The sequence below is a fragment of the Gracilinanus agilis genome, chromosome 1 (genome assembly GCF_016433145.1).
Source record: "Gracilinanus agilis isolate LMUSP501 chromosome 1, AgileGrace, whole genome shotgun sequence".
Lineage (NCBI taxonomy): Eukaryota > Metazoa > Chordata > Mammalia > Didelphimorphia > Didelphidae > Gracilinanus > Gracilinanus agilis.
This window is the reverse complement of record NC_058130.1, coordinates 62070226-62096584: the sequence shown is the minus strand read 5'-3', so window position 1 is coordinate 62096584 and position 26359 is coordinate 62070226. Positions and strand designations below refer to the sequence as shown.

At 46.9% G+C, this 26359-nt stretch overlaps 1 protein-coding gene across 1 annotated transcript in view; it reads right to left on the bottom strand.

Annotated features, from left to right (window-relative positions):
- The window catches only part of PLXNA1 (plexin A1), a 224964-nt gene that overhangs the window by 187052 nt on the left and 11553 nt on the right, over window positions 1–26359 (bottom strand). Inside the window, exon 2 of the mRNA XM_044676176.1 lies at window positions 14402–14584. Coding sequence (XP_044532111.1) covers window positions 14402–14584 — 183 coding nt within the window. The remainder of the gene's footprint in view (window positions 1–14401; window positions 14585–26359) is intronic.

The following is a 26359-nucleotide window of genomic DNA, read 5'->3' as shown; positions in this document are numbered from 1 at the left end:
TCTCTCTCTCTCTCTCTCTCTCTCTCTCTCTCTCTCTCTCTCTCTCTTTCCATGTCCATGTCCATCTCTGTCTCTGTCTCTGTCTCTGTCTCCATCTCCCTCTCTCAGACATACAGCAGATGGGCCCTTCCTTCTCTCCCTTCATTTTAACCAGAAGAAAACCAAGGCTTGTGGAGGAAGAGGAGCGTGTCCCCACGTCCCTGAGTCCCTGAACCAGCCCAGCGCCTTTCCTGCCATGCTGCAAAGGTGGCAGATGCTCCATGTCATGGGGAAACAAACTGGCCCATCAGCCATCCCTGAGGCTCGCCAAAGATTCAGCCATGGGTCCCTCCCTTTCAGGACATCCTGTAGAGGGGAGCATCAGAGTAACTGTGCCCACAGATTTAGAAAACACCAAAGGACAAATAGTAACTAGAAGTTCGGTGATGATTGTAAGTGAGTCTGTATTCTTTCATCCCAAGAGCGTCTGTGCAGTGCTGAGAGACAGAGCACGAGGGCAGGCAGGCGTCTCCACCAGACACGGAGGCTCCTTTATTGCCCCGAGTCACCCCATGAGAGGGGAAGCTGGTCCTACATGATGGCCCACCGAGTCCTCACCCGAGTACGAGCTGGAGTGATTCCTGGTGCCGGGGCCCCTGTGTGGACCCTCTCCAGCTTATCCTGTCTGCCTTGTCTGTGTGGCTTCCCCGTTAGTCAGAGAACTTGAGAAAGGGCTTCCTTTGTACACCCAGGGCCCAGCACACAGTAGGTGTTCCATAAGTGTCCCCCAACTGACAAGTGCCAGGCTAGACCTATCTGAGGTCTCAAACAGTTAATATTGGGAGTGAGGATCCCTCTTAGGAGGTGGCTAAGTAGCTCCGAGGATGGAGCGCTGGATTTGGAGTCAGGAAGATCTGAGTTCAAATCCTGATCCAGGCCCTTCAATGCCATGTGAGCCTGGATAAGTCCCTTAACTTCTGTTGGCCTTAATCCATTGGAGAAGGAAATGGTGGATGACCTCAGGAACACCAAGAAAATCCTCCAGACAGAGTGGAGCACCCCTGAATGAGCAATCCCATCCTCTCCTCCGATAAAGAGACTAAGAGCAACGAGCCCCCTGAGCTCCACGTTCTCTCTAGCCTGCGTCCCCCACACCGCTCCGGATGCTTCACCAACAGGAAGCTCTAATAAGCAGAGGCAGCCAGCGAGTGAAATGGGCCCACCTCGTGCTGGGGTAGATGCTCCACAAAGAGCCTCTCACCGGACTCTCACAACCCCCTTGGGAGTGAGGAGCTGTCACTGCCTCCTTTTTACAAATGGAGAAATCAAGGCAGAGGGTAAGTGACTCTCCCAGGGTCTGAGGCAGGGCTTGAACTCAGAGGTGCTGGTCATCACCGGGTCTAACGCTTCCTCTCTGGGTCCCTGGCAAGGCACCATCTGTAAAGTGAGAGTCGGGCCAGGCAGCCTCCAAGATTCCTTCCAGCTTTAGCCCATGACTCCAAGTGGACAAAAGGCTTGAAGGGAGGGTCTCTAGACTCAGGGAGCAGAGCAGAAAAGATCCTGAATTTGGAGTCCAAGGACCTGGATTCAAGTCCTGCCCCGGGATCATTATGACCTTGTGAACTGGGCAATCACTTCTCTGCACTCTAGGTCTCCATTTTTGTAGTGGTGAGATACTCAGTACCCGTCCTTCATTCCCTCCATTCTCAAATGCCATCCACGGGCCCCAGCAGAGAACAGAGTGACACTCCCTGAATCAGAGCTGGACAATGGCAAAGTTAACTTCCTGTTTTTCTAGAGAAGAAAACTGAGGCCCAGAGAATGGCGATAGATGAATGGATGGATGGATGGACAGATGGATGGACAGATAGATGGATAGATGGACAGAAGGAAGGATGGATGGACAGAAGGAAGGACGGAAGGATGGATGGATGGACAGAAGAAAGGATGGAAGGATGGATGGATGGACAGAAGGACGGAAGGATGGATGGATGGATGGATGGATGGATGGATGGATGGATGGACAGATGGATAGATGGATGGATGGACAGATAGATGGATAGATGGACAGAAGGAAGGATGGAAGGATGAATGGATGGACAGATGGATGGATGGATAGAGAGAAGGAAGGAGGGAAGGAAGGATGGATGGATGGATGGATGGATGGATGGATGGATGAGACATTAAGTGCTGACTGCCTGCAAACTGAGGGATACAAAGAGAAGAGCAGCCCCTCTCTCAGGGAGCCCCCTCTCTAAGGGAAGTTTTCAGCTGTTTCAGAAGGAAAGGACTTTACTCATTGTCACTCCAGGAAGTAAAGAGGACAGAACATAAATTTAACTCCTTCGACATCAAATCCTGCATTCTTTCCATGAGAGCATGCCAGTCAGTTGGTAAACACTGACTAAGCGCCTACTGTGTGTGCACACACCTAAGTGCTGGGGATACAAGAGGCAAGACGAGGCCCCACTGTCACAGCCCAATGGGGGAAGACAAGGGCAAACAGCTCAGTACAAAGAACACACAGGATAACGCAGAGACAAAGAACAATGGGGAAGCCCAAGCCTTAAGAGGAATCAGGTCAGGCTTCCTGTAGAAGGTGGGATCTTAGTGGAACCTCAAAGGAAGCCAGGAGGCTGCGGGGACTTTACAGAGAGTCGGGGAGGACATTTCTAGTTGTTCCATATTCCCAGCACAGGGATGGGCTCCCAAGAGGAAACCAGGTGCCTGCTGGAGGGGGTTTGGCCCGGTTTCCTGGCACTCAGGGCCTTGGGAAGAAGGCCCCAAAGGAGAGGTCCAGACCCGGGTGAGTCAATAAGGCCTGAGCCTTTGTTCCTAAACTCCTACTGTGCTGCCAAATACTGGGAGGTGGCACCATGGGCAGAGATCGTCCTCACCTCAGGGAGTGCCCCATGAAGCCACAATGGCTAGAGAACAACAGGCCTGGCCCTGCCCCTGCTTCATTCTAGGTGACCTCCAGGAAACCTCTTTCCGCCTCTGGAGCTCCATGTTCCCACCAATACAGAGAGGGCCAGGAACCAGACCTCCCCCAGGTGTAAAGGCCTGAGATCCCCCTGGGCCAAACAGTTCTGGTTCTAAGGTCTCCCAACACACACTTTATCAGGAGCCCCAGCCAAGCTCCCCAAATGAGCAAAGGTACACTTCCCACCCAGGTGCTGACAGGCCTTTGGAGGAACAATGTTCTGACCTAGGAAACCCCCTCCCCCTCCCAAGAAACAGACAGCCCCATAGGCAGCTGGTACCCCTGTACACACAGTCCCCCAGGACAGATATACCCCCAGACAGACATCTCTCTCTCCTCTCCTCTCCTTCCCTCTTTCTCTGTCTGTCTGTCTGTCTGTCTCAGGACAGACTTTTCAGGGCCTGTTTATTCCCTGAACATCATCTCCCAGCCTCCTGGGCTGGGTGGCAGTTCAGACTCAGAGGCCTTGGCTTCAGACATGCCTCTTTTCCCCAATGCCAACCCAGTCCTCAGTTTCCTGATCTCTAAAATGAAGGGGTCTGGACAGGAGGGCTTCCAAAGCCCCTTCTAGTTCTCTGATCTGAGAAGGGCCCAAGGCAGTCAGGATGGGGAATACCATCCCCACCCCCCAACCCTTGGCACAGGACTAGAGAATCCTCTATCCAAGCCCACCCCCTCCCCCTTTGGAGAGGAGAGCCTGAGTGCAGAGGCAGTAAGTGACTGGCCCAATGACCCTCAGGGAGCAGCTAAGGAGGCTTCATCCCTGCTGACGCTCCTCCCACAGCCCCCCAAGAAGAAGTACCCAGCCCTGACCCCTGGAGCCTGTGCCCCCTGCACCGACCTTGTCCTATGCTGCCTCAGCACCGTGGAGCCACCGCTGGGCCCGAGGATAGCAAAGAGCTGCCTCAGCAGACACCTGATCTTTCCGGGGAGCCTTGGGCAGCCTTACGGACAGGAGAAGGCACTGGGAGGGGAAGGGGGAAGGGGAAACAGGCTCATGCCCAAAGAACCCTGGGGGGCACTGATTCTGTTCCCAGAAGCACCCCCACACTCCTAGGGTTCACCCACCCTCCTGCCTCTCATCACATAAGATCCTTCAGGACAGCCCAAGTCCCTCCTCCTCCAGGAAGTCTTTTCTGACTACTCAGCAGCCGGCTCTGCAAAAAGCCTCTTCCTGGCCAGCAGGTCAGGTTACCAAAGTCAAAACTTTAAAAAAGGAGAAAGAGAAAACCCAGACATGACACGACCTGTCTGTAAGATGCAGGATAGTTCTGGGACAGAACAGCCAGCAACCCTATAGCCCAGAAGCCTGGTCCCAGCTAGGTCCCTGATTCACTGTGTGACCTTGGATAAGCTGCTTCCCTCTTCTGTGGCTCAATTTCCTCATCTGTAAGGGATTTGTCTTTCCTCCTATTCCAGACAGAACTACTCTTTGGGCAACGACTCTTTCATTTTTCTTTCTAAAGCCCCATCACTTAAAACAGTGCCTGGGACAACAGCAGGTATTAATAAATGCTTTCTGATGGATTGATTCCTCCTGACATTCTGCAATTCTCCCTGAGCCCACACTGATGTTCCTTCTCTGGAATCTGCCTCTATTTCCACCATCAGTTTCACAAAATCTACACAACTGTAGGGGGCCAGAGTGGATCATTTAGTCCGGGGGCCTTCACCTGGGGATGAGGCACTTGGCTGGTTTGATTTGTTTTTTTAATATTCTGATAACTGCGTTTCAATGTAATTGGCTTCCACTGTAATAAATATATTAAATTCACAAGAAAACAAAGGCAGTGGAGGGTCAGCAGGCAGTGAATGAAGATGGTCTGACCAGAAGCCAGGCCAAGCCCGCTCAGGAGGGAGAGGACATCTGTCCATGGTGGCAGTGGGGATGTCTGTTTAGCAATCACCATGGGGCCTAATCCTGTAGCCTGGCTCCTTACAAAGCCTCTTGCTTTTCTGTCAATACCTCAAATTGCGCAGAACTTAGAGCGGCGGAGGCTTCGATTACCTTTGGGTCCTCAGTGCCAAGACCAATACCTAGCCTGTAATAGGTGCTTAGTAAATGTTTGTGGGATTCACTGGGCCCTGGGGGGTAAGCCCTCTCCACCTTCTTGGCTATGCCCTGAGTAAACATTTTAATGAGTTGCTGCAGCCAAAAAAGAAAACAAATAATCCCCCAGTGGCCAACTTTCTCCACTTTTAGCTAGGCCGGTCCTTGGATGGTACACATACAATACAGCCCACTGAGAGGCTAGTTTTCTAAACAAAGCTATACCAAGGCAGGTGCCACCAGGTATTTGGATCAGGTCACTAATATGAGATGAGATATAAGAGAACAGGTAAAACTCTCTCATGTTCCTGGATCTGCCTGCAGTCCCTCACTCTGAAAGGGTGTTCGAGTGGTACAGGCAGGGGTTTGAGGGCTGATGGTTGGCCTCTGTTCCATCTTCCACCCAACGTAATTTACCCCTTTCCAGCTGTGGTCGGATTCCAGAGCTCACCCTCTCCTGGAAGAGATCTAGAGGCCCCAGAAAACTTTAGTAATCAGTCAATAAGCACCTATCAGGGCACTATACTAAGTGTAGAGGATACAAAGAAAGGCAAAAAACAGTCCCTGATCTCAAAGAATTCACAGCCTAATGGGGGAAGCAACGTGATTGAATAGAAACAAAATTAAAACAGGATAAACCAAGGATCATTTCAGAGAGAAGCCACCAAAATCTAAGGAGGCCTGGGAAAGGCTTTCTGTAGAAGAAGGGGGAGCATTACCTAAGATGAGAAGGAAGCTGGGACAAAGGTGAGAAAAAAGAACATTCTAGTCAGGGGGGGGGGGGGAGGACAGACAGAGAAAACAATCCCATTTTAGAGATAAAGAAACTGAGTTCTAAGGAGAATCTCAGATCACAAGGTTTATTACTTAAATCTAGGGTTCCCAATCTTCAGTCCAGCATCCTTCCTGCTTCTCCCCATGACTCTGAGTCTCTGTAGCTCAATGTGACCTTCTCCATAGCCCATCTGTACACCATCCCCAACACCACCACCTGATTCTCCCCCTGAAAGCCCAGGGAGGTAGGACCATTTTGTATCAGTTATGGATGCCAAGGAGGCTCTAGGAAAGGAAGTCACCTGCTCACAGCATTCAGCTAGGAGGCCCCAAATCAAAGTCCTGTACAGTAAGCTGTCTTAGGACAGGGACCTGATTCCCTTTTTAGATATTTCTACAACACGTATTTAGTCTGTATTTTGTATCTTTTCGATGTGGAGTGTTGTTTCTCATGAAAGAATATAGGTTTCCTGAGGGCAGGAACTGTTCCATTTTTGTCTTTGCATTCCCCATGGTCTGCCTGGCTCCCCAAACACAGTAGGCATTCAATAAATGCTTGCTAACTGACTGCCTGAATAGGGCTCGTCCAAACCTGACCCAGAAAAGAAGATTTCTAGATTTCCAACACACATCAGGGACAGAAGTGGCTGCCACATTTATATTCATTTAACGGTATGCTTTTTAAAACTTTCAAAAGGCTTTCCTTTCAATCTTAGGATTTTGACTCCTATGGGCATCTCCAATTCACAGAGGGTGAACTACCCACTCCCCAGGGTCAAGAAGGAAGTTAATGGCAGAATGGGAACTAGGAAAGCTGGGTCCTCTGATTCTCAGTCTAGCACCCTGCATCTCACTACCCCTTGTCACCCACAAGACCACAAGGGGAAGAACTTAGGAAGGAGGGGGTTTTTGAAGGCCTCCTAGACAGTCCCTTGGGAATTCTTGGAGGGTCCCTGGGAAGTAGGATCCCCCTCCAGCCCCAAGGGTGGAACTTCCTGCCCAAAGACAAAGCTTAAGTCCCTGCTCCGCCCTGTGTGAGCTGGAATAAATGTGGTGTCTGTTTACAGAGGGCCTCCACAGCTGTAATTATAGAAAATATGTTATGATAACACAGGAAATCCATGCCCTGTGGAGATAAAGAAAGAAACCTCACCAGAATAACAGAAAACTCTTTGCTGATTGCCACTCACAGGGAAAGATGGCATGGAAGGAGAGAGAGAGGTGGAGAAAGGGGCCCCAGCAGGTCTCCAGAACCCAAAGACCCAGGGCCCCCTCCCTTCCCACCAGACCATCCACACGCTATTCTGTGGCTCCCCAGGCCCTAAGAATCAATCACAATCTCTGAGTTCCCAGCTACAGTCCTGTCTTCTCCAGGAAGCCTTTCCCAGTCCCCCCCCCCCCCAATGCCAGGCCTTATTTATCCTACATACATCTTATCCATACCTAGGTGTCTGCAGGCTATCTCCCCCATGAGGTGGTGAGTTTCTGGAGAGCAGGAATTGCCTTCTGTCTTTCTTTGCAGAGCCAGCTCTAGGCACTAGTTCTTACAGCACAGTAGGGACTTAATAAATGCTTAATGTCTGAGAGGAGACAGTAGAGTTTATGACGAGTTTTCCTGCATACGGGATCTCTCATCCAATTGGGATGCCCCTCTGTTCACACAGAGACTGTCCTCAAGGTCAAAGTCCTGCAGGGGAAGTTCCCCAACCTGTCCTCAAATGCACTCTGCTTTCTCCCACCTCCATACTCAGAGTCAGAGAAGTGTTAGTTTAGAAAGGAATGGGCCTAAGAACAGCCAGGGACCAGGTAGCAGAGTAGAAGCCCTGGGCCTGGAGTCAGGAAGACTTAGACTTATATGACCCTGGGTAAGTCATGTAATGTCTGTTGCCTCAGTTTCCTCATCTGTAAAATGTGGTAAATAACAAAACCCAGGAGTGGGTTGTAAGAATTAATTGAGATAATTATTGTAGAGTGCCTAAGCACTAGCCTTTTTTTTTTTTTTTAAATAAACAGGAAATCCTAAGATTGAGAATTGGCCCCATCCACAAAGCTTCTTCCTTCACCAATCTCTCCCACCTTGGTTCTCTCATGGACTGAACTCACTGGGCTCTGTCCTCTGCCACTTGATTATACCAGAGGCCCTGGCTTCCCTGAGCACTACCAACCAATAAAGATGAGGAGGAACCAAGGAGAGGAGGATTCTGGGGACCAGAGGCTAGTCTTGTTTCCAATGAGCTGCAGGTAATGGTGTTTTATCTTCTTCTCTTCCTACAACCTGCCTTCCTCTTCATTCAAAGACTTCTCACCAAAACATCCCTCTGCACATCAGACACCAAAATAAAACTCTCCTTCATAGAAGTTGTTCTCAGCTAAGTGTGGACTCTATGAAGGCCATATTAAGGCTGACTCAGGGTCATAACCCTACCCAAAGGGGTGGACTTAAAGGCTGGAAGACTAGAGGCACTCACTGATAAGGCGAGAAGATGGCTTCAGGTACTTCTTGACCATTGTGGTCAATTCAACATGTATTAATTTCCTACTATGTTCCTAGAGAATCGTATGCAATATCTGGTAAGAGATAAAGCTTACAAAAATAAATCAAAGAACTTTCCAAGCCCTGGGGATGCAAAGAAAGGTGGCTTACACTCTTCTAGGGGAGAGGAGTCACTATTATATAACTGTAATTTATAGTATTACATGCTCAATCAATCAAATGTTTATTAAGCACCTACTATGTGTCAGGCACTGCGGATGCAGAAACATAATAAAGGAATAATTTTAGCCTTCAGAGATCATTTGTTCAATAAATGCCCTGGAGAGCTACAGAACAAACTTCTCTCTACCTAGGGACCAAGAAACACAATTTTTATCAACAGTAGGCATTAGGGTAGACCTACCAAAGGGAGTGACAGCCTGAGACCTTGAAGTCACTTAACTGACCCATGCCTCAGTTTCCTCATTTGTAAAATGGACATCCAGACTAGAGCACCTCTACAGTCCCTCCCAGCTCTCCATCTATGATCCTATGACCCAGCTGGGCTTGAGCCTTAGCAGATAAGCAAGAATTCGACAAGAGAAGAGGATTCTGCAGCCAATGGGAAAGGTCTCCCCTTAGCTGGAGAATGAAGGGTGAATGAAGGGCAGGAGATGAGTCCAGTGTGGCTGAAATATAAACTGTGGGGGAAAGAAGTCCTGTGAGATAAGGCTGAGAAGGAAAGGTCTACCAGAGAGTGGAAGGCATTGAAAGCCAGGCTGAAAGCAGGTGAGATTTTTGAGAAGAGGCCCCATGAATGAGGAAGGTTATTCTGGCCACTTTAGGGAGGATACTTGTTTATGCAGTACAACCCCTGGAAGAGAGAATGCAGTTCCTTCCAGATGCTTATTCAGGGGTGTTGGCTATGCTAGTGAGTCTGCTGAACTGCCTCCTATTTCTTTTTCCATCTCTGCTAGACTGGCTATATATTTGGGAACAAAGACTCTGGATACCTCTCAGCTGCCACTGAGCCCTGGCTTTGGGGTAATGGGCAGCCTGAGCTGTATGCCCGCTGGGAAGGGGGAGGCGGTGAACCCCAGGACTCAAACCTTCCCCACACAGCAGCACTCAGTTCTAAGTGAGGTGTTTCCCCCTTCCCAGGATCAAGCCTGTGCCAAGTCTACCACCAGGATAAACACTCCAATTCTTCCTTGGGCTCCTGCCTTTCCCCACGGGGGCCTGGGACTCTCTCTGACGGATTAGGGAAGAGACTGAGAATACACAGCGATGGGGTAGCCCATGGAAACCCAGTAAATATTAGCTAAGGAGGCGGATTCATTCCAGGCAAGGTGTGGATCCACGGCCCCTGTCGAGAGAGGAGGAGGCCGGCCCATTCTTGTCTCAGCCCCAAGCAAATGCTAAATCTTCCCAAGGCAGCAGGAGCTGGCAATGCTTTGGGAACAGATGTGGATACGAGTGCTGGTAAGCTCAGGATGGCACGGAGGGGCTGCGCTCCCCATCCCACTCCAACGCACATTCCACTAGTGAGAGAGTTCAGGATGTTATTGATTAGGTCATTCAATCAATCATGATGGAGCCAGGGGCTGGGGAGAGGCAGAGTCTGGATAAGAAGCAGCCTCATTTCATGGAATTTAGTCTAGTGAGGATGCCGAGGCATCCATGCCACAGACTCTACAGCTCGGTATTTCTGGCGATCCTTGACCTCAGAGCAGTGCTGGGGCCCTGAGGGATGATTGGACCCAGTGGCAGCAGGAGGTAGCTGATGTCACAGAGGATAGAGCACCAAGCCTGGAGTCATCTAGTCTCAGACACTTCCCAGCTGCGTGACCCTAGCTAAGTCACTTAACCCTGGTTGACTCAGTTTCCTCATCTGTAAAATGAGATGAAGAAGGAAATGGTAAAGTAGCTGTGTGACCCTAGCTCTATCCACTGAGCCACCCTTGAGTGTCAAGAGAGGCTGGAGCTACATTTTGAAAGCTTTTAAATATAGTATTTTATTCCAGAGGTGATAGAGAGCCATTGATGCTTCTGAAGTAGGAGAATGGCATGATCTGAGCTCTGTTTTTATAAAACCAAGCAAGTAGCTATGTGGATTAGAGCTATGAGACACTGGAAACTGGACGGCTAATTAGTCAGGTAGACAACAAACATTTCTTAAGGGCACATTACATGCCAAGCATCATGCAAAAGCCACTGTGCCTGCCCTCCAGATGCACATATTCTAATGGGAGAAAAAATATAAATAGATTTTTATATTTGTACAATATATAATTATGTATTAGATAATAAATATAATATATAATACATGTATGATATATGGTATAATAATAAATATATTCTATATAATGATATAACCTATACATTATAGCTACATCCAAGACCCAGAGAGAATAAATGATGGGCAGTCAGAGGAGAGAGCGATGCAATTCCAGCAACAGCTCAAGGTGACAGGGTCTGACTAAGGTATGGGCTGTGTGAATGGCCAGAAAAGAACCGATTCAAGAGCTGTGATGGGGCTAGAATGGACAAGACCTAGCAACAGCCTGGAAATGGGGGATGAGAGGGAAGAATCAAAGATTCTTCCAAGATGGTAGCCAGGGTGACTGGAAGAATGGTGGGCCTTGGACAAAAACAGAAAGGTTAGGAGGAAGGGTGAATTTTAGGGGAAGTGATGAGCTGCTGTGGATACAGTGAGTGTAAGATAACATGTGTAAAGGATTTAGCAAATGCCTGGCACATTGTAGGCACTTTATAAATATTTGTTCTCTTATCATATGGAGCACTGGCGGGGTGGAGGGGATGTCAAACAGGGAGGGGGTCATTTAGTAGGATTGAAGCTCTGGAAGAAAACTAGCTGGATATATATATTTTTTAAATAAATAAATATATAAGTAATTTATAGAGATCTCAATCAACCAAAGCAGTCTCTTTTCCCCTGTGGACCTCAGTTTCCTCATCTCTACTAAGGGAAGGTTGGACTCGATAACCTACCCTCCCTTCCAGCCCTTATTTTCCATGGAATGAAAACTAATTAGGAGGAATTCTTGACCCTGTATCTTGCAGGAATTCCACCCTGCCATTTTCCATGTTACAAAATATAAAATGGGATCCTAAAAAACTGACTTTTGCCCTGAAGGGAAGGGGGTGCAAAGATAAAGGGCAAGGGTAAATAGAGAAACCAGCCTAGAATTTCCTCTGTGGTATAAAGAAATCCCTCTGTGGACCCAAAGGGCAGCTATGTAATTGGGAAGGGGGGAAGTATAAGGGAGGGTCTGTCTACTCCCTTATCAAGGCAAGGCCAAAAGTCAAGGAAAAAACCTGGAATAAAGAGAGCTTCATCCAAGCCGCCTCTCGAGATGAGCCAAAAAAAGGCGAGTCGGTGAAAGAGATCAGCAGCGAAGAAAAAGCAGGCCCAGCTCCATTCATATTTCCAGGAGCCCAGGGGTACCCACTCTGATCTTGGGTTTTTCAGACTCGCTGTAGCTCTGCCCTTTGGATTGTTATTTTAAATCCCTCTGTATGGATGCATGTTTCCCTGTAATTACCCACAGTCTTTGAAAAATCCTTAGAAAGAGGGAGATTCGCTATTTCACTCGACACCAACGTTTGACAAACACTTATTAAAACCTGCTACGTGTGAAAGTCCTGTGCCTGGCACACACATTCATTAAATCATTCAATTCAATTCAATTCATTCATTTATTCAACAAATGTTTTATTAAGGCCCTCCCTATGTACAAAAATTCATTCCTTCATACATTTATTTACTCATCTGATAAATATTTATTAAAGCTTGTCATGTACAAAGTCCAGTGTCGGGTACAGTCCCCCATTCAACAAACCAATTGGGAAAATATTCAAAATTAAAATTAAAAAATAAATAAATTTAAAAACAAATTTTTTAATCTATTAAATGCCTACTATGGGCAGAAAGCTCTGCTGAGTGCTGGGCTGGCATGAGGAAAGAGGGAAGGAATAAAACATTGAGATAAAAAAGAAAGAATCTGACCCCATGAAAATTACAGTGTAATGAGGTAAGTCAACAGCAAAAACACACCTCCCTCTTTGATTTCAGTTCTGGGGAAGTGCCTCAGTTTTACTCATCTAGGAAAACTTAGGGGTTGGACTCCAGGATCAATAAAGGGACCCTCCAACTCTCAATTCTATGATCCCAGAGGGTCTCCACTAAGCAGTCATCAAATACTAGGTTGTTTCCTTTGATATGAACCCAACCCAAGAACCCAGTAATCCTACTTTCTTAAAGGGAGGGAGAAAGGAAGCATGCTTGAAGCTCAAAGGGTTATGATGTCCTTTCCTGAGCAGAAGTGAGAAAATGTACCTCCTTTCTGTTGCCACAGAAGTGGGGGGGGGGCTATGGATGTGGAATACTGCTTATGCTATCACACAGAGAGTCAAAGGTGGGGAAGGGGGACTGCTGAGCTGTCTTTTCTTCCCACCCCCCCTTCCTGGAAGGAGTATTTTTTCAGGAATGAATGAAACCCTGTCTTTCCCGTGGTACCAGCTCTGCCCTCTGCAACCACAAGGACCAGGCAGCCCTCTGCCTTTCAGTGTCTGAGGCCAATCATCATCACATCGGTTCCCCTTTGGTCAGGATCCCCCAAATTTCTATCCTGGTCTCCCCCAATCTGGCCCCATTTGCAGCTACCTACAGCTGATGTTTACTGGTGTTGAGTCATTACAGTTGTATGTGACTCTTTGCGATCCCATTGGGGTTTTCTTGGCTAAGATACCAGAATGGTTTACCATTTCCTTCCTCAACTCATTTTACCAATGAGGGAGGGAATGGAGGCAAACAGGGAAGGGACTTGCCCAGGCTCACACAGCCCGTAGATGTCTGAGGCCAGATTTGAACTAAGGACTTTGAGACTCCAAGCCTGGCGCTTTATCCCCTGCAAGGTCTGCTTGGCCCTCTCTACACCAGAACCAGACTCCCAGGGAAGAAACCTTGCTTTCTGACCCTTGCATACTTGCAACGAGCCCAGCAACCACAGTCTCGGTCACTCTGTCCTCCCGTCCACCATCTCGGGATTTCAGGTTGGAAGGAGCCTCAACGGCCACAGGATTGTCCCTCACTCCCACCCCACCGTCTCCCTACCAAGCGACCTCTCTAATGCTGGAGATCACACTCTCTCCAGGGACTGTCCACTCCGAGTCCAATGGAACAGCTCTAATCGTTAAAAAGTGGGGTTTTTCCTTATATTAGGCCAAATTCTCTCTCTCTGCTATTTCCGCCCATTGTTCTTGGCTGGGCCCTAGGAAGCCAATCAAAACAAGCCTAATCCCTTCCATATGACAGCCCTGTATATGCTTGAAGAGATTATAATAATAATAATAATAATGAGGATAGCTAGCATTGATGGAGTATATGAAGGCTTACAGAGGACTTTACATGCGTTATCTCATTTCATTCTCATAACCAGCCCGGGAGGGAAGATGCTACCATTATTCCCATTTCACAGATCAGGAAATTGAGGGTGAAATTGGTGAAGAGACTCGTCCCTAGTCAGCGGTCATCCCCAGCAGGCCAAAGACCTCTTCTGTTAGCTCCTCACATGGCCTCCCCATCCTGGTGACCCTTCTCTAAGCACGCTTCGGTGCGTCGCTCCCCACCCTGGACATCGTGACGACTCGCTCTGCCAACCACTGTGCCGGGCACATTCCCGACAGTCAGGAGGCTCTCAATGCTGCCAACTGCCTGTATCTGAAATCTCCCACGGTCACGTTTCCTGGTCATCACTTTATTATTTCACCAGAACCCGCACAACCACCCTGTGGGGTCAGCAGAAAAGGAGAGATTCAACCCATTTTCCAGATGCCCAACCTAAACCAAAAAGACATTCCATGGAATGCACACCAAAAGCAGAAGCCACACAGTCCAACTCCAGGGCTCAGGCCTTCTCCACTACAACGTACAAACCCATGGCCTTCTGCATCTTTCACCCAAAATAAACGGATCTTTAAAGACCAGCACCTGCAGTTCTGTCATTCAAACAGCCACCCCCAGACTAAGACAGCAGCAAGAGGCTGGCGTCACCCACCAGCGGAATTATGAGAAAACACCATCCCTGCCCACAGGCCCCTAGACCAAAAAATCAATTACCTTCTTGATCCGGCCACTCCGGGTCCCGGCAAAAACGACAGTGTGGCCCTGGTAGTCATAGGCAGCCACCGACGTCATGCCATCTTCCTTGTCCACAAAGAGCGGCGTGCCCTCGATGGTCACGGTGCCCCCCAGAGGCTGGTTAAAGTCCTGCCCGCAGAAGTCATCATCGATCTGCAAAGGCTATGGAGAGGAGAGAAGGGGGAGCGTTAGAGGGGAGCACGCGTACCCAGAACCCTACAGGGACCTCCAGAACTGGGCCAGGGAAAGGGCTTTCCCAAAAGAGTAGAGAAGGGTCCCATGGAGAACGGTTATGTGATGAGCCATCATCCAACTCAGATCACGATTCAGTGAACCTGAATATTTTCTCTGCCCTCCAAAACACAGCATATAATCCATCTGTCATAGGGCCATAGAAAGGGCAGCTAAAAATATTTGGTACCGGGGAGCAGCTAGGCAGCCCAGTGGATAGAGCACCAGGCCTGGAGTCAGGAAGATCCGGGTGCAAATCTGGCCTTCCTAGTTTGTGTGACCCCGAGCAAATCACTTAACCCCAACTGCTTAGCCCTTGCCACTCTTCTTAGAATTGACACTAAGACAAGAGGTTCAAATCCAGCCTCAGACACGTCCTAGCTGTGTGACCCTGGGCAAGTCACTTCACCCTGTTTGCCTCAGTTTCCTCATCTGTCAAGTGAACTGGAGAAGGAAATGACAAACCACTCCAGTATCTTTGCCAAGAAAACCCCAAATGGGATCTTGAAAAGACAGACAAGACTGAAAGCAACTGAACACCAATAACAGAGATGTACGTGTATATATGTGTCTGTATGTGTGTGTGTATCTGCATGCTTTTCTCACTGTTAGAATATCTCTAATGCCTAGCACTGTACCTGGCTTCATAGATGCCTGATGATTGGTTAAGAAGAGTGTCAAGGAATAAAACTTGGGTTTTTGGCCCACAGCTTCCAATACAGAAACAATGGGCTGTGGTCAGGGACGGAGCTGGTTGAGAATATGTTTGCTCAGGGTTTTAGACATCTAATCAGCACATGCTCAACTGCCTGGTAGGGGAGAGGAGGGACACTGGAAAAGCTCTGAATCAAAGATCTCTGAAAAAAAATCTGATATCTAACAGATATATGTAATTAACACATATATATTAGTCCAAGAGTCATTCCCCCAATAGATAAACAGCTATCACTTCCAAATACTGTATCAAAGGATAGTTGTCCAAAAGAAAAGCTAATATAAAGCACATGAAAAAATGCTCAGATTCATTAACAGAGAAATACAAATTTAAACAATCCCAGGGTTTTTATTTTTACTTCATAGCCATCAAATTAACTAAGATAATTTGGAAGAATTTTAACCTGTGATTTCATTGGTAAAGGGAGCTCCCAGTAAGGAAACTCCTTCTTGACCCAGAGGTGGTCATAGTCAGAATCTCTTATAACTGGGGAGCAGTGGAATAAATTGTGGGATATGGTATAACATGACCATACTATAAGATAGGATAAATAGGAGAACTTCAGAGAAACATGGGAAGACTTATATGAACTGACACAGAAAGAAGAAAACAAAACAGAATACCCAATGGCTAGAAGGCAGTGGATGTCAACAACAGGAAAGGGCAGCCTAAGTCAGATTACCCATATTTACCAATGTTGGCCCCAGAGAACATATGATGAAACACACCTTCCCCTTCTCCCAACAGAAATAAGGTGGACCATTGGGACGGGGTGCCGTCAGATGAGGTTGTTTTCTTGGCTCCATTGCAAGGGAGGGTTCTGTGGGATGAGGTAGGCTGGGAAATGACGATGTGTGAAACACAGAAGGAATTAAAACTTTATTTTAAGATGATCTTAAACTATAAAGGGGCAGGAGGCTGGGCTGGAGGCGGGGGAAATCCTGCCTATTTTACTAGAAGATGCTCAGAGTAGATGCATTATAAGAGAATCGACAGTAGAGATGACCAGAAATTCAATGCAAACAAATTCCAAGAAGAGGCCAATAGCAAGCATATGGCCTCAGATATCTATATACAAATGCATAAAGTGTGGGTAGGAGCCAGGGAGATATAAGAAATCATAAAGCAAAAAGACCAATTTGGTACCATTAATGTCACTGATAGGACTCACAACTAAAATTTGGTTCTCCGGAGCCTGTGCAAGAAGGTATACTTTATTCAAAAGAAACTAGACAAGACAACTAGGTAGTACAGTGGATAGAGCACCAGTTCTGAAGTCAGTAAGACCAGGGTTCAAATCTGGCTGGAAGGAAGGAAGGAAGGAAGGAAGGAAGGAAGGAAGGAAGGAAGGAAGGAAGGAAGGAAGGAAGGAGATACACCTTAAGAAGATTTGTTTGTGTGGGGGAAAATAGGAACCAGAGTGAGGAAGCATGGGGAGGGCACTTGGAAGGAAAATCAACTTGAGTCAGAAACCAAAGAACAGCCCTGTGTACTACAGACCACCTGTACAGAAAGATTTAATAGATGAGTAGTTGAAGAAATAACTCACAAACCTAGCACAGAGTTGGTCACATGGAACAAAGGTATGCCAAGAGTAGAGGATTTCCATTAGCCGGACATTTGCTGACCCTCTCTTTTTCTCTTGGTCTCTTTCCCACTCTCTCCCTCTCTCTCTCTGCCCAAAGGAAGAGCCACAATAACAATTCCTTCATATGCTATTGTAGCAGGATTGCATCAGCCAAGACCTCTGCACATGCTCCTAAGAACTGGGCTCATTGGTCAGTACCCTGTTACACTACAAAGATAATTTCATTGTTCAAAAGGTAAGCAAAAAAGGCAAACTGATTTTATGGACCTGGTTGTCACCAACAAGAAGCAATACTTGGTTGCTAGGGTAGATGAAATGATAATGGCACTGTTAGGCAACCAGGATAAAAATCCTTGCCCTCAAGGAGCTTGCTTACATTCCTATGAGGGAGACAAAATTGCATAGAATTAAGTATATTCCACAAAATACAAGGCAGCAGGGAGATTCAGGCTTGGCCTCTTGCAGAGCAAAAGTTCTCGAGCTTTTCATGGCCCCCTCCTGGGGCAGCCTGGTGAAGCCTTAGAACCTCTTCTCAGAATGTTTCTAAATGCATAAAATACAACACAAAAAAAGGTACAAAGGAAACCAAAGGGTAGTGAAAATAAAAATGTAATTTTTTTAATCTAAATTCATGGACTCTTTGAAATCTATCCATGGCCCCCAGTGAAGCATCTGTGGTGTTTAAAGTGTCGCTCATATGACGGTAACCTGGAGGAGTAAGCACACCATCTTGGAATCTGTGATACAGACTGGATAGGAAAGTGAAGAATAATCTGGGATGCACCCCAGACGTACGGAGAGGCAGATTTCAAAAGGTTGAGAGGAAAGATAGGAAGTTTCCCATAAACTAACATTTTGCAAGAAAATCAGCCCAAAAAGGAAGAGAAGCTCCTAAGAATGAAATCCTGAAGAGAAACAATCCAATGAGGGGGGAAAGGAAGGTATTTTCTACAGAGACCAATGTGGGTAATCATGAAATAACTTAAGATTCTTGAAAGACACTGCAAAATTTGGAAGCAAAGACCAGTAACAGAAGGTTCAAGTCAATTTAAAAATCGCCTTCACAAATACTAAATTCATTCCAGTTTATCTGAAAAAGTACAAGATCAATGGGCTAACAGTTTGTCATAAAATTGAAACTCTTAGTCTTCTGACAAACTGTGTGAACAGCAAAAAAAACTAATAGAATTTATTAAATATGTATTAAACATCTCAACTACAGTTCCACATTATACAACTAGCCCTCCTAGTCTTTTTCTTTTTTTTGTGTGTGTCTTAGAATCAATACTAAGTATTGATTCCAAGGCAGAAGAGCAGTAAGGGCTTAGGCAATAAGAGTTAAGTGACTATCCCAGAGTCATATAAGAAGCCAGAAGTATCTGAGGTCACATTTGAACTCAGGACCTCCCATTTCTAGGCCTGGCTCTCAATCCACTGAGCCAGCTAGCTCCCTATTTCTTTGTCCCTTTAAATTACAGTTCCTTCTTTGAGGGCAGAGGCAGGCGATTGAGACATAAAGATAATAATAACAATAATTCACGTTTCTACAACACTTTCAAGTTTATAAACTCCCTTCTCAAAGTAATCCTGTGAGAGAAACAATGTAAATATTATCTTCCCCATTTTAGATAGGAGGAAACCAAAAGTCCACAAAATTGTGTTTCCTCCCCAACTACTGTCTGCAGCTACTTTGTATTTATTCTCTTTATTGTTCATTTTGCAAAAACATACTGCATCTGTGCTTAAAATCTCTCCTATTAGAATGACAGCAAGCTCCTTGAGGCACAGTGTTTCATTCATTCACTCAGGCACCCCCTGAGTCTGGCTGGGAGAAGGTTGAAGAACTTAACCGTCTAGAATTACTAAGAGAGAGAAATCCCAGGATGTCTACATGAGAAGGCTGGGACAGCTGGACCTCAAGATGGCCAATTTAGAGATAAAAGAAATCCTAGGAAGTCATCAAGTCCAAGTCCCTCATTTCATAAGTGAGGAAAATCAGGTCGGCAGAGCTTAAGTGACTCGTCACAGCCAGGAAGAGACTGAGGCGAGGTTTGAACCTGGGTCTCCCTGATCTGAAGTCCAGCCCACTGGATGGCCCTTGGCCTGCCAGCCAGGGAGATGTGTGGTGCCTTCCAGCCGCTGGGGAGTCTCCCAGGTGAGGCTCTTTCTAGAGCCTGACCGGATCCTGGGTGGGGAGGGCTGGAGAATCTCAGAATGGCCTCATTTGTTTCCCAAGCTCTGGGTAAAAATTAATTCCTGAGATCCCAGTCAAAGCGTGTGGGGACTCAAGACAGAGATAAGGGTGCAGTAACAAAGGCATCCCCCAACCTGGAAATCACTCTCTAGCTGGCGCTCCAGTTCCCATGGCAACCTGGGATCCACCAGCCTCTTGCCCAAGTCCCCAGGGCCCCAGAGAAGGGGAGGAGGGAGGTGGGCTAGGAAAGGAAAAACAGCCCCCCTCCCCAGCATCTCACACGCCAGACAGAGGCCTACTGTTTCAGGGTCTATGGGACCTACGCCAAGGGACCCTGAGATAGGTTAGACAGACAGTGGGAAGCGATGGAAAGAGCAGGGCCAGGGGCCCAGAGCCCCGGCCCCCACACGGGGGACCTCGAGAAATGAGCCTCAGTTTCCCCAAACTGTAGAATGAAGATGCTGGAGAACAAAGCAGGCAGAACACAATGAGCACAACATGTCAAAAGAATGGAAACAACACTTAAAGACACATGGATGGCAATTCAGACAGGGGGCTGTCCGCTGTTCCAAGCGAGCCCCCCCAAAATGAAATGTTTCTCAGCAGAAAGGGGGGACTACAAGTCCAGAAGGAGGCAAACACTATCGGATACAGCCAGGAGTGATAGAGGGTCAGAGGATATGTGATCCATTTGGCCAGACTCTGCTTTTTATAAAGAAAGAAGGGTTGGGGAAGGAGTCCTTTGTAAGTGATGGGGACGATTTTTTTTTTTAAAGAATCAATAAAAAAAACAAACTTTTAATAAAGGCTGTGTTCCTTTAAAATATTAGAAGAACAGGCAGCTCAGTGGCTCAGTAGATAGAGAGCCAGGCCAAGAGATGGAAGGTCCTGGGTTTAAATCCATCCTCAGACATACCCTAGCTGGATGACCCTGGGCAAGTCACTTAACCTCGACTGCCTCAGCCCTTACCACTCTTCTCCCTTAGAACCAATACTTACTAAGATACAAGTAAGGGGTTTTTTTGTTTTGTTTTTGATTAGAAGAAATTAGAAAAGGACAAAGGGCTCAGCAAATATGAAGGTATTAATCTGCCAGCCTCAAAAAGAGTTCTTTAACTCGACACTGCCGAGATAGAAAATCTATCAGTTATTCAAAGATTATTCAAGCTGGAAAGGGTCTAAGAATACAGATTAGACCTGGGAGGGATTTGAGTTATCAGAGAGCCCTCAGAATATGGAATATCAGGGCTGGAGGGTGCACCTTAGAACAGAGAGAGAATGTTAGTGCTAGAGAGATGGAACCTCAGAATAGAGAATGTTGCAGCTGGGAGGATCCTTCAAAATCATTCACGTCTTCCCTTCATCTTAAGGAAGAAGAGACAGAACCCAGAGTAGGGAAAGGACTTGTCCAGGGTCATATGGCCAATTAGGAACAAAACCTGGACTAGGGGCCAGCTTGTCAGTGGCTGAGTAGCCCTCCCCAGTACTGCTCCTAAAAGCCCCACGTGTCCAAGAGACAGGTAAAGGCAGCTAGAGACAGCCCACATTGGGATGCTTGTGGGGACTCAATTCGAGTATGAACAATCCTATTGATAATAATAATAATGGTATTTACTATTACCTGATAATACTCCAATCATCATCAGACTGGTAGGATCCTACCAGGCCTGGTAGGAATGGAGGCAAGAAATGAACTCTGGGCTTCCTCACTCCACCTCCAGTCCTCTGAACCTTCCTCCAGTTGCCTGGGTCCTGAGTGTGAATCCTGGAGAGCTAGCTGTGGCATATGCATCTCTGATGGAGGGATTTCCAGGCCAGACTCTGGGGAAGCTGGCCTCCAGGAGGGAAAGGGGATGTCTAGTCCGCAGGCAGGAGGGGCAGACCCAAATTAGCAGGTGCCCAGGACATTTCCGTGGAGCTAGCGGCTATTTTCTGCAGCAACACACTCCCCAGGACCAGGCAGAGTTCAAAGCCAACAATCTCCTACACACCCATCCTCAACCACTCCAGCCCCACCCAACCCATAGGAGGCTCACAATTTACATTTTACAAGAGAAAAACAGAGGAGTGACCTCACTGGATCCGAAGTCACCCCACCAAGGCAGCTGGAGGCCAAGGAATGAACTTAGATCTCCAGCTTCAAAATCCAACCATTCACGCCCATCAAGACAGTTAGTAGTTATAAAGCACTTTTGGGTCTACAATGCACTTTACAAATATTATCTTACTTAATCCTCTCAACCACTCCAAAAGTATTATCATTACACCCATTCTACAGATGAGGAAACTGAGGCAAACAGAGGTTAAGTGATTCGAGGCAGGATTCAATTCAAATTCAGTTCTTCCCCATTTCCTGCCCTATGTTCTATCCACTCCACCAAGCTGCCTCACAGTTTTTTCCCCCCTTATTAAGAATTCAATCCTCTCCAGGAGATGGGACCCAGGGCAAGTCACTCCCTCTCTGAGCATCAACCTCTCCTGCCAAATGAGGATGTCAGTCTGACTCAGTGATCTCCTGGGTCTCTTTCTGCTCCCGAGTTCAAGGGTTCTTGGACTGGGACAAGCAGTAATTGCCATAGTAGCTTGGAGGAGGGGGCGGACGAGATCATTAAGGGCCAAGACTAGAAGGCCCAGCAAAAGTTCTCCGGGGAAGGAAGCAGAGGCGCCAGGATTTGGAAGCCAGGAAGCCTGAAGCCAAAGAAGAGAAAAACCAAAGAGATTTTGCTCTGGAAGAGAAGAGCTTCCCCCCCACCCTTTATTATGAAGACAAAAAGCACTGTGTCCCACACATAGTAGGGGCTCAATAAACTCTGCTGACAGATGATAGGAGATTGGAAGAGGGAGAGATCTCTGTGGACTGGAGGGGTCAGGAAAGGCTTCTGAGGGAATCACAGGATCACAGATTTAGAGATGAAAGGGACCTCTGAGACCATCGAGTCCAACCTTTTCATTTTACAGATGAGGAATCTGAAGCTGGGATTTAGAAACTGAGAAGGCAAAGGCCAGAGAAGAAAGCCAGCCAAGCGTAAAAGCGTAAAAGAAGGGAGAAAAAAACCACTAAGAAAAGATTTTATTTCAAATCATTCACCACTAATAGGTCAAGATATCATTAAAAAGATAGGAAGAAGGGACTGCAAAAAATAGAATCTTCTCCCTCTCCATTCATTTTTTCTCTCCCTCTCTCCTCTCTCCATTTCTCTCTGCCCTTCTCTATTCTTACATATCTGTCTTTGTCTTTCTCTTCCCCTCCCTTTTTCTGTCTTCTCTCCCCTTCTTTCTCTTCCATTCTTTCTCTTCCATTCTCTCTCTTCCATTCTCTCTCTCTTCCTCTCCCCCCCCTCCCTTTTTCCCTCTCCCTCTCCCTCTCCCTTTCTCTCTCTCATATGCCTGCAGCAGGCTCTCAGCAGGGGCCAGGCCCCCTTCATGTTATCCTTACAGAGTGATTCCCATCTCTTTAACATGTGATTAAGCTCCTAGCAGGGTGACCCTCAGCCCCTCGGCAGCCAGCCGTCAAGTGCTACTTCCCTCAGGCTGAGAGGAGGGGCTGCTCAGCCTGGCTCATACCCCTGCCAGAGAGAACCACAGGGTCTCCTCTTCCTTAAGACACCATCCAAATTCAGGTCAAATGACAGCAAGTGGAGAAGAGGAGCAGCTCCACAGACTCAAACATGGGATGCCCTAGAGTCCAAAGATTCTTGTTTTATGGAAGAAAATGGCAGCCATAGGACAAAGATGACTTGACCAAGTTAATGTAGCAAGTAACTAATGGGGGTAAAAACCTGGGCAGAGGAAAAGAGGGGAAAGGCAAGAAAAAAGGAAAGGAGGGAACAAAGAGAAGAAGAGAGGAAGAGGAAGAAAGAGGAAGAGAACAAGAAATGGGAATAAGGGAAAGGAAGAAAGGGTGGGGGAAGAAAGGAAAAGGGAAAGGGATACAGGAATGAGTAAAAGAAGAGAAAGGGAGTGAAGAAATAAGGGTGGGCTCATCAGATTGCCTACCTGCATTTTGCAACACCCCAGGGTGCCTCTAATTACATCAAAGGGTGTCATAACATTATAATTCAGTTTAATTTTTAAAATATACCTAGGAAGCAACAAATAGGCATTGGGCACCTGCTTCCTGGCAGGTGCTGCAACAGGCTGCCCTGTACAAAATACAAGAGGAGGCAGAGTTCCTGCACTCAGAGAGCTTACAGTCTAATTGAGAAGATAAAGACAAGAAACAGTACTACTGACAGGACTGTGGATATTCAGAAGAGGATCTGGATCCTTTGAGGGTGGGGAAGGTCAAGAAGGGTTTCATGGATAAGGAAGAAGTAGGCTAGGCCCTAAAGGATCTAACAGGTGGAGGGGCCTGGGGCATTAAGGCATTCTCCTGACATCCAGAGGACACTCTTAGAAATGAGATGGGAAGTGCCAAGAAATCAAGATAAATCGGAATAACTGATTATGGACCAGGAAAAGTCATTCTCAGTTAGATCCTGGCTCATAAGAAAAACTCCCACATTCATGACTTGACTTTATGCCCCACCCTAGTCTGATCCTCAATCCTGAAGGCCAGCCTAAAAGGCTTTGATCCTGTTCTAGGAGTGAAAGTTCAGGCTTGGGAGTGCCCCGAGGAGCTGTTCTGATCTAATAACACAGATCTAGTGTTGAACCCAGGGAAAAAGATCAGCTGCAAATTCCAGAAGGTCTGAGCAGATGATCCCAACCACAACCCCCTCCCTCCATCTGAAGAACCACCTTTGTGCCCTTGGAGGTATTTAGATAGAGCAGTGGTTCTCAAAGTACAACCTAGGAATCCTCCAGGGAATCCTCAAGGGTCCTAAACATCCTTTCTTGGAATTCTCAAGGTCAAAACTATTTTTATAATAATACCAATAATTTTATTTCTAATGCAGTAAAAATCAATAGATATGCCTTACATTACTAAAAGGTCTTTGGCAAGGTGCTCAATAATTTTTAAGAATCCTCAGATACTACCTAGCTGTGGGACCTTAGACAAGTCACTTAACCCCACTTGCCCAGCCCTTACCACTCTTCTGCCCTGGAACCAATACTGAGTATTAATTCTAAGATGGAAGGTAGGGATCTTTAAATATGTACATAATAATTTTTAAAAATATAAAGAGATGTTTGGGATGTTTAAGACCCATTGGGATAGAGGTTGATAGCAGATGATCTAGATAGAGCTTACTGGTCACTCTCAGGGTACAAGAGAAGCTGCTCTGTTAAGTTTTTAAAGCCCTTCATGATCTGGCGCCTTGCCTTTCCAATCTTTCCTCACCCTCTTGTACTCTATAGTATAATACTCCTTACTTTTTCTTTCATAAGAAATTCCATCCCTTTCCCTGCCTTTACAATAATTGTCTCCCAGGCATAGAATGCATTCCTCCTCACCTCTCTCTCCATCTACCTCTTGAATTCCTATTTCTTTTAAAATTGTGCAGGTAACATCTATAGGAAATCTGTCCTGATCTCCACTGTCCAAGTCTTGCCTTTCTTGGCTGCTAGCGTCGCCCAAGCTTAAAATTTCCTTGCATATATTTTATATATGCTTATTAATGTATAAGTTATCTCCTCCAAAAGGATGTAAACTCCTTGAAGGCAGGAAGTGCCCCCCCTTTTTCTTCATCTTTGTATTCCCAGCATTTAGTTAGGGGCAATTAGGAGACAAAGGCAGATAGAGCAGCTGAGCCCAGATTCAGAAAAAGACAAGTTCAATCTTGCCTTAGACACTTAGTTAGTTGTGTAACCCTGAGCAAGTCATTTAACCTGTTTACCTCAGTTTCCTCATCTGTAAAATTAGGATAATAACAATTCCTACCTCCCAGGATCCAATGAAACAATATTTTTTCTCAAGGGGCCTGGCATATAGTAGGTACTCTATAAAAGTTAGCTATTGTTTTCATCATCATCATCATCATCACCATGCCTGGTACTCGGTAAACACTGCAAGCTGCCAAACTGACTCATAATGAACAGAGGGGCCAAGGACAAACAGGGGCTTCCCCAACTCAGAAGGAAAACCTCAATCTGTCAAGAAGGCAAAAGGCTAAAGCCTCTAACTACACTGAGATGAGTGCTGGGAGAGCTGGCCTCTCTCTCCATTAACTGAGCCCCAAGAACTTCAACAAGTTCTTTCTCTTCTCTGGGCCTCAATCTCTTTAAGGTGAAGAGGAGAGGCAGAAAGAGAGAACACCTATGGCCCTTTCCAAATCTGAAAGAGCACTGGGAACCCAGGCTGAGCCTCAGGCTCTAGTCCTAGCTCTGTCATTCCTAAGAACCAGCTTCCTCATCTGTAAAATGGGGATACATTTCTGTACACAAATGAATTCTGAGAAGACAATGAGATCATGGATATGGAATCACTATGAAAACCATAACAGAAGCTGCAGATGTAAGGGATAATAATTATTATTCTGGTGTTCTCTCCTGTTTCCCTCTCCAGCAATAAGCAAGGGAGGAGAGAGGAAGACAGAGTAGGAGGCGGGAGAGAGAACAGAACATGAGTGGTCAGGTGGATGGGAGGCCAAAGACAATGCAGAAAGAAGAGGCTGTGAAGAGTGACAAGGTGGAGGAGCAGGGGAGGGAGGCCCCCCTCAAACTAGCTTATTCCTGGCCATCACCAACCCCCACCCCATCCCTGGCTGTGGCCTTGACCAATTCCAGATGAGGATGCAAAGGCCCCCATTAGCCAAGACTTAATGAATAATCAGGGGTGGGGAGATCCACAGGCAGCAGCAGGGACCAATTTACTCTCAGAAAACTTATTTGTGTCTCCTCCCCAGAGGGCCTCAGGGCCATTTCTCTACCAGCTGAGGCCCTGAGCAGCCCTGGCTCACAGAGCAGAGTTAGAAGCCTGGAAAAAGGCCGGAGAGGAAGGCCAGAGCTGGGAGCAGGGGGCTCAGTCTGTGACACAGATTAGTCAGTCTGTGACTTCCCCCATCAGAAAGATAGGCAGCTGCAAAAAAAAAAAAAAAAACTTCCTGACTCTGCCTCCTGGGAATAAGGCTCGAGCCTGGGCTTGATAGGAGCCCTCCCACCCCATTCTAACCCCCCAACAGAAGGGACACCAGCCCCCACCACTGACCTTTTCTTCTGCCTTGGGGGGAGGGGAAGGTCTAGATAGGGGAATGGCCCTAGAGTTCCCAGGATCCCCTCTCCAGTACATTCAGTGGCATGTGCTCAACCAGCCACTAAGCAAGAGGG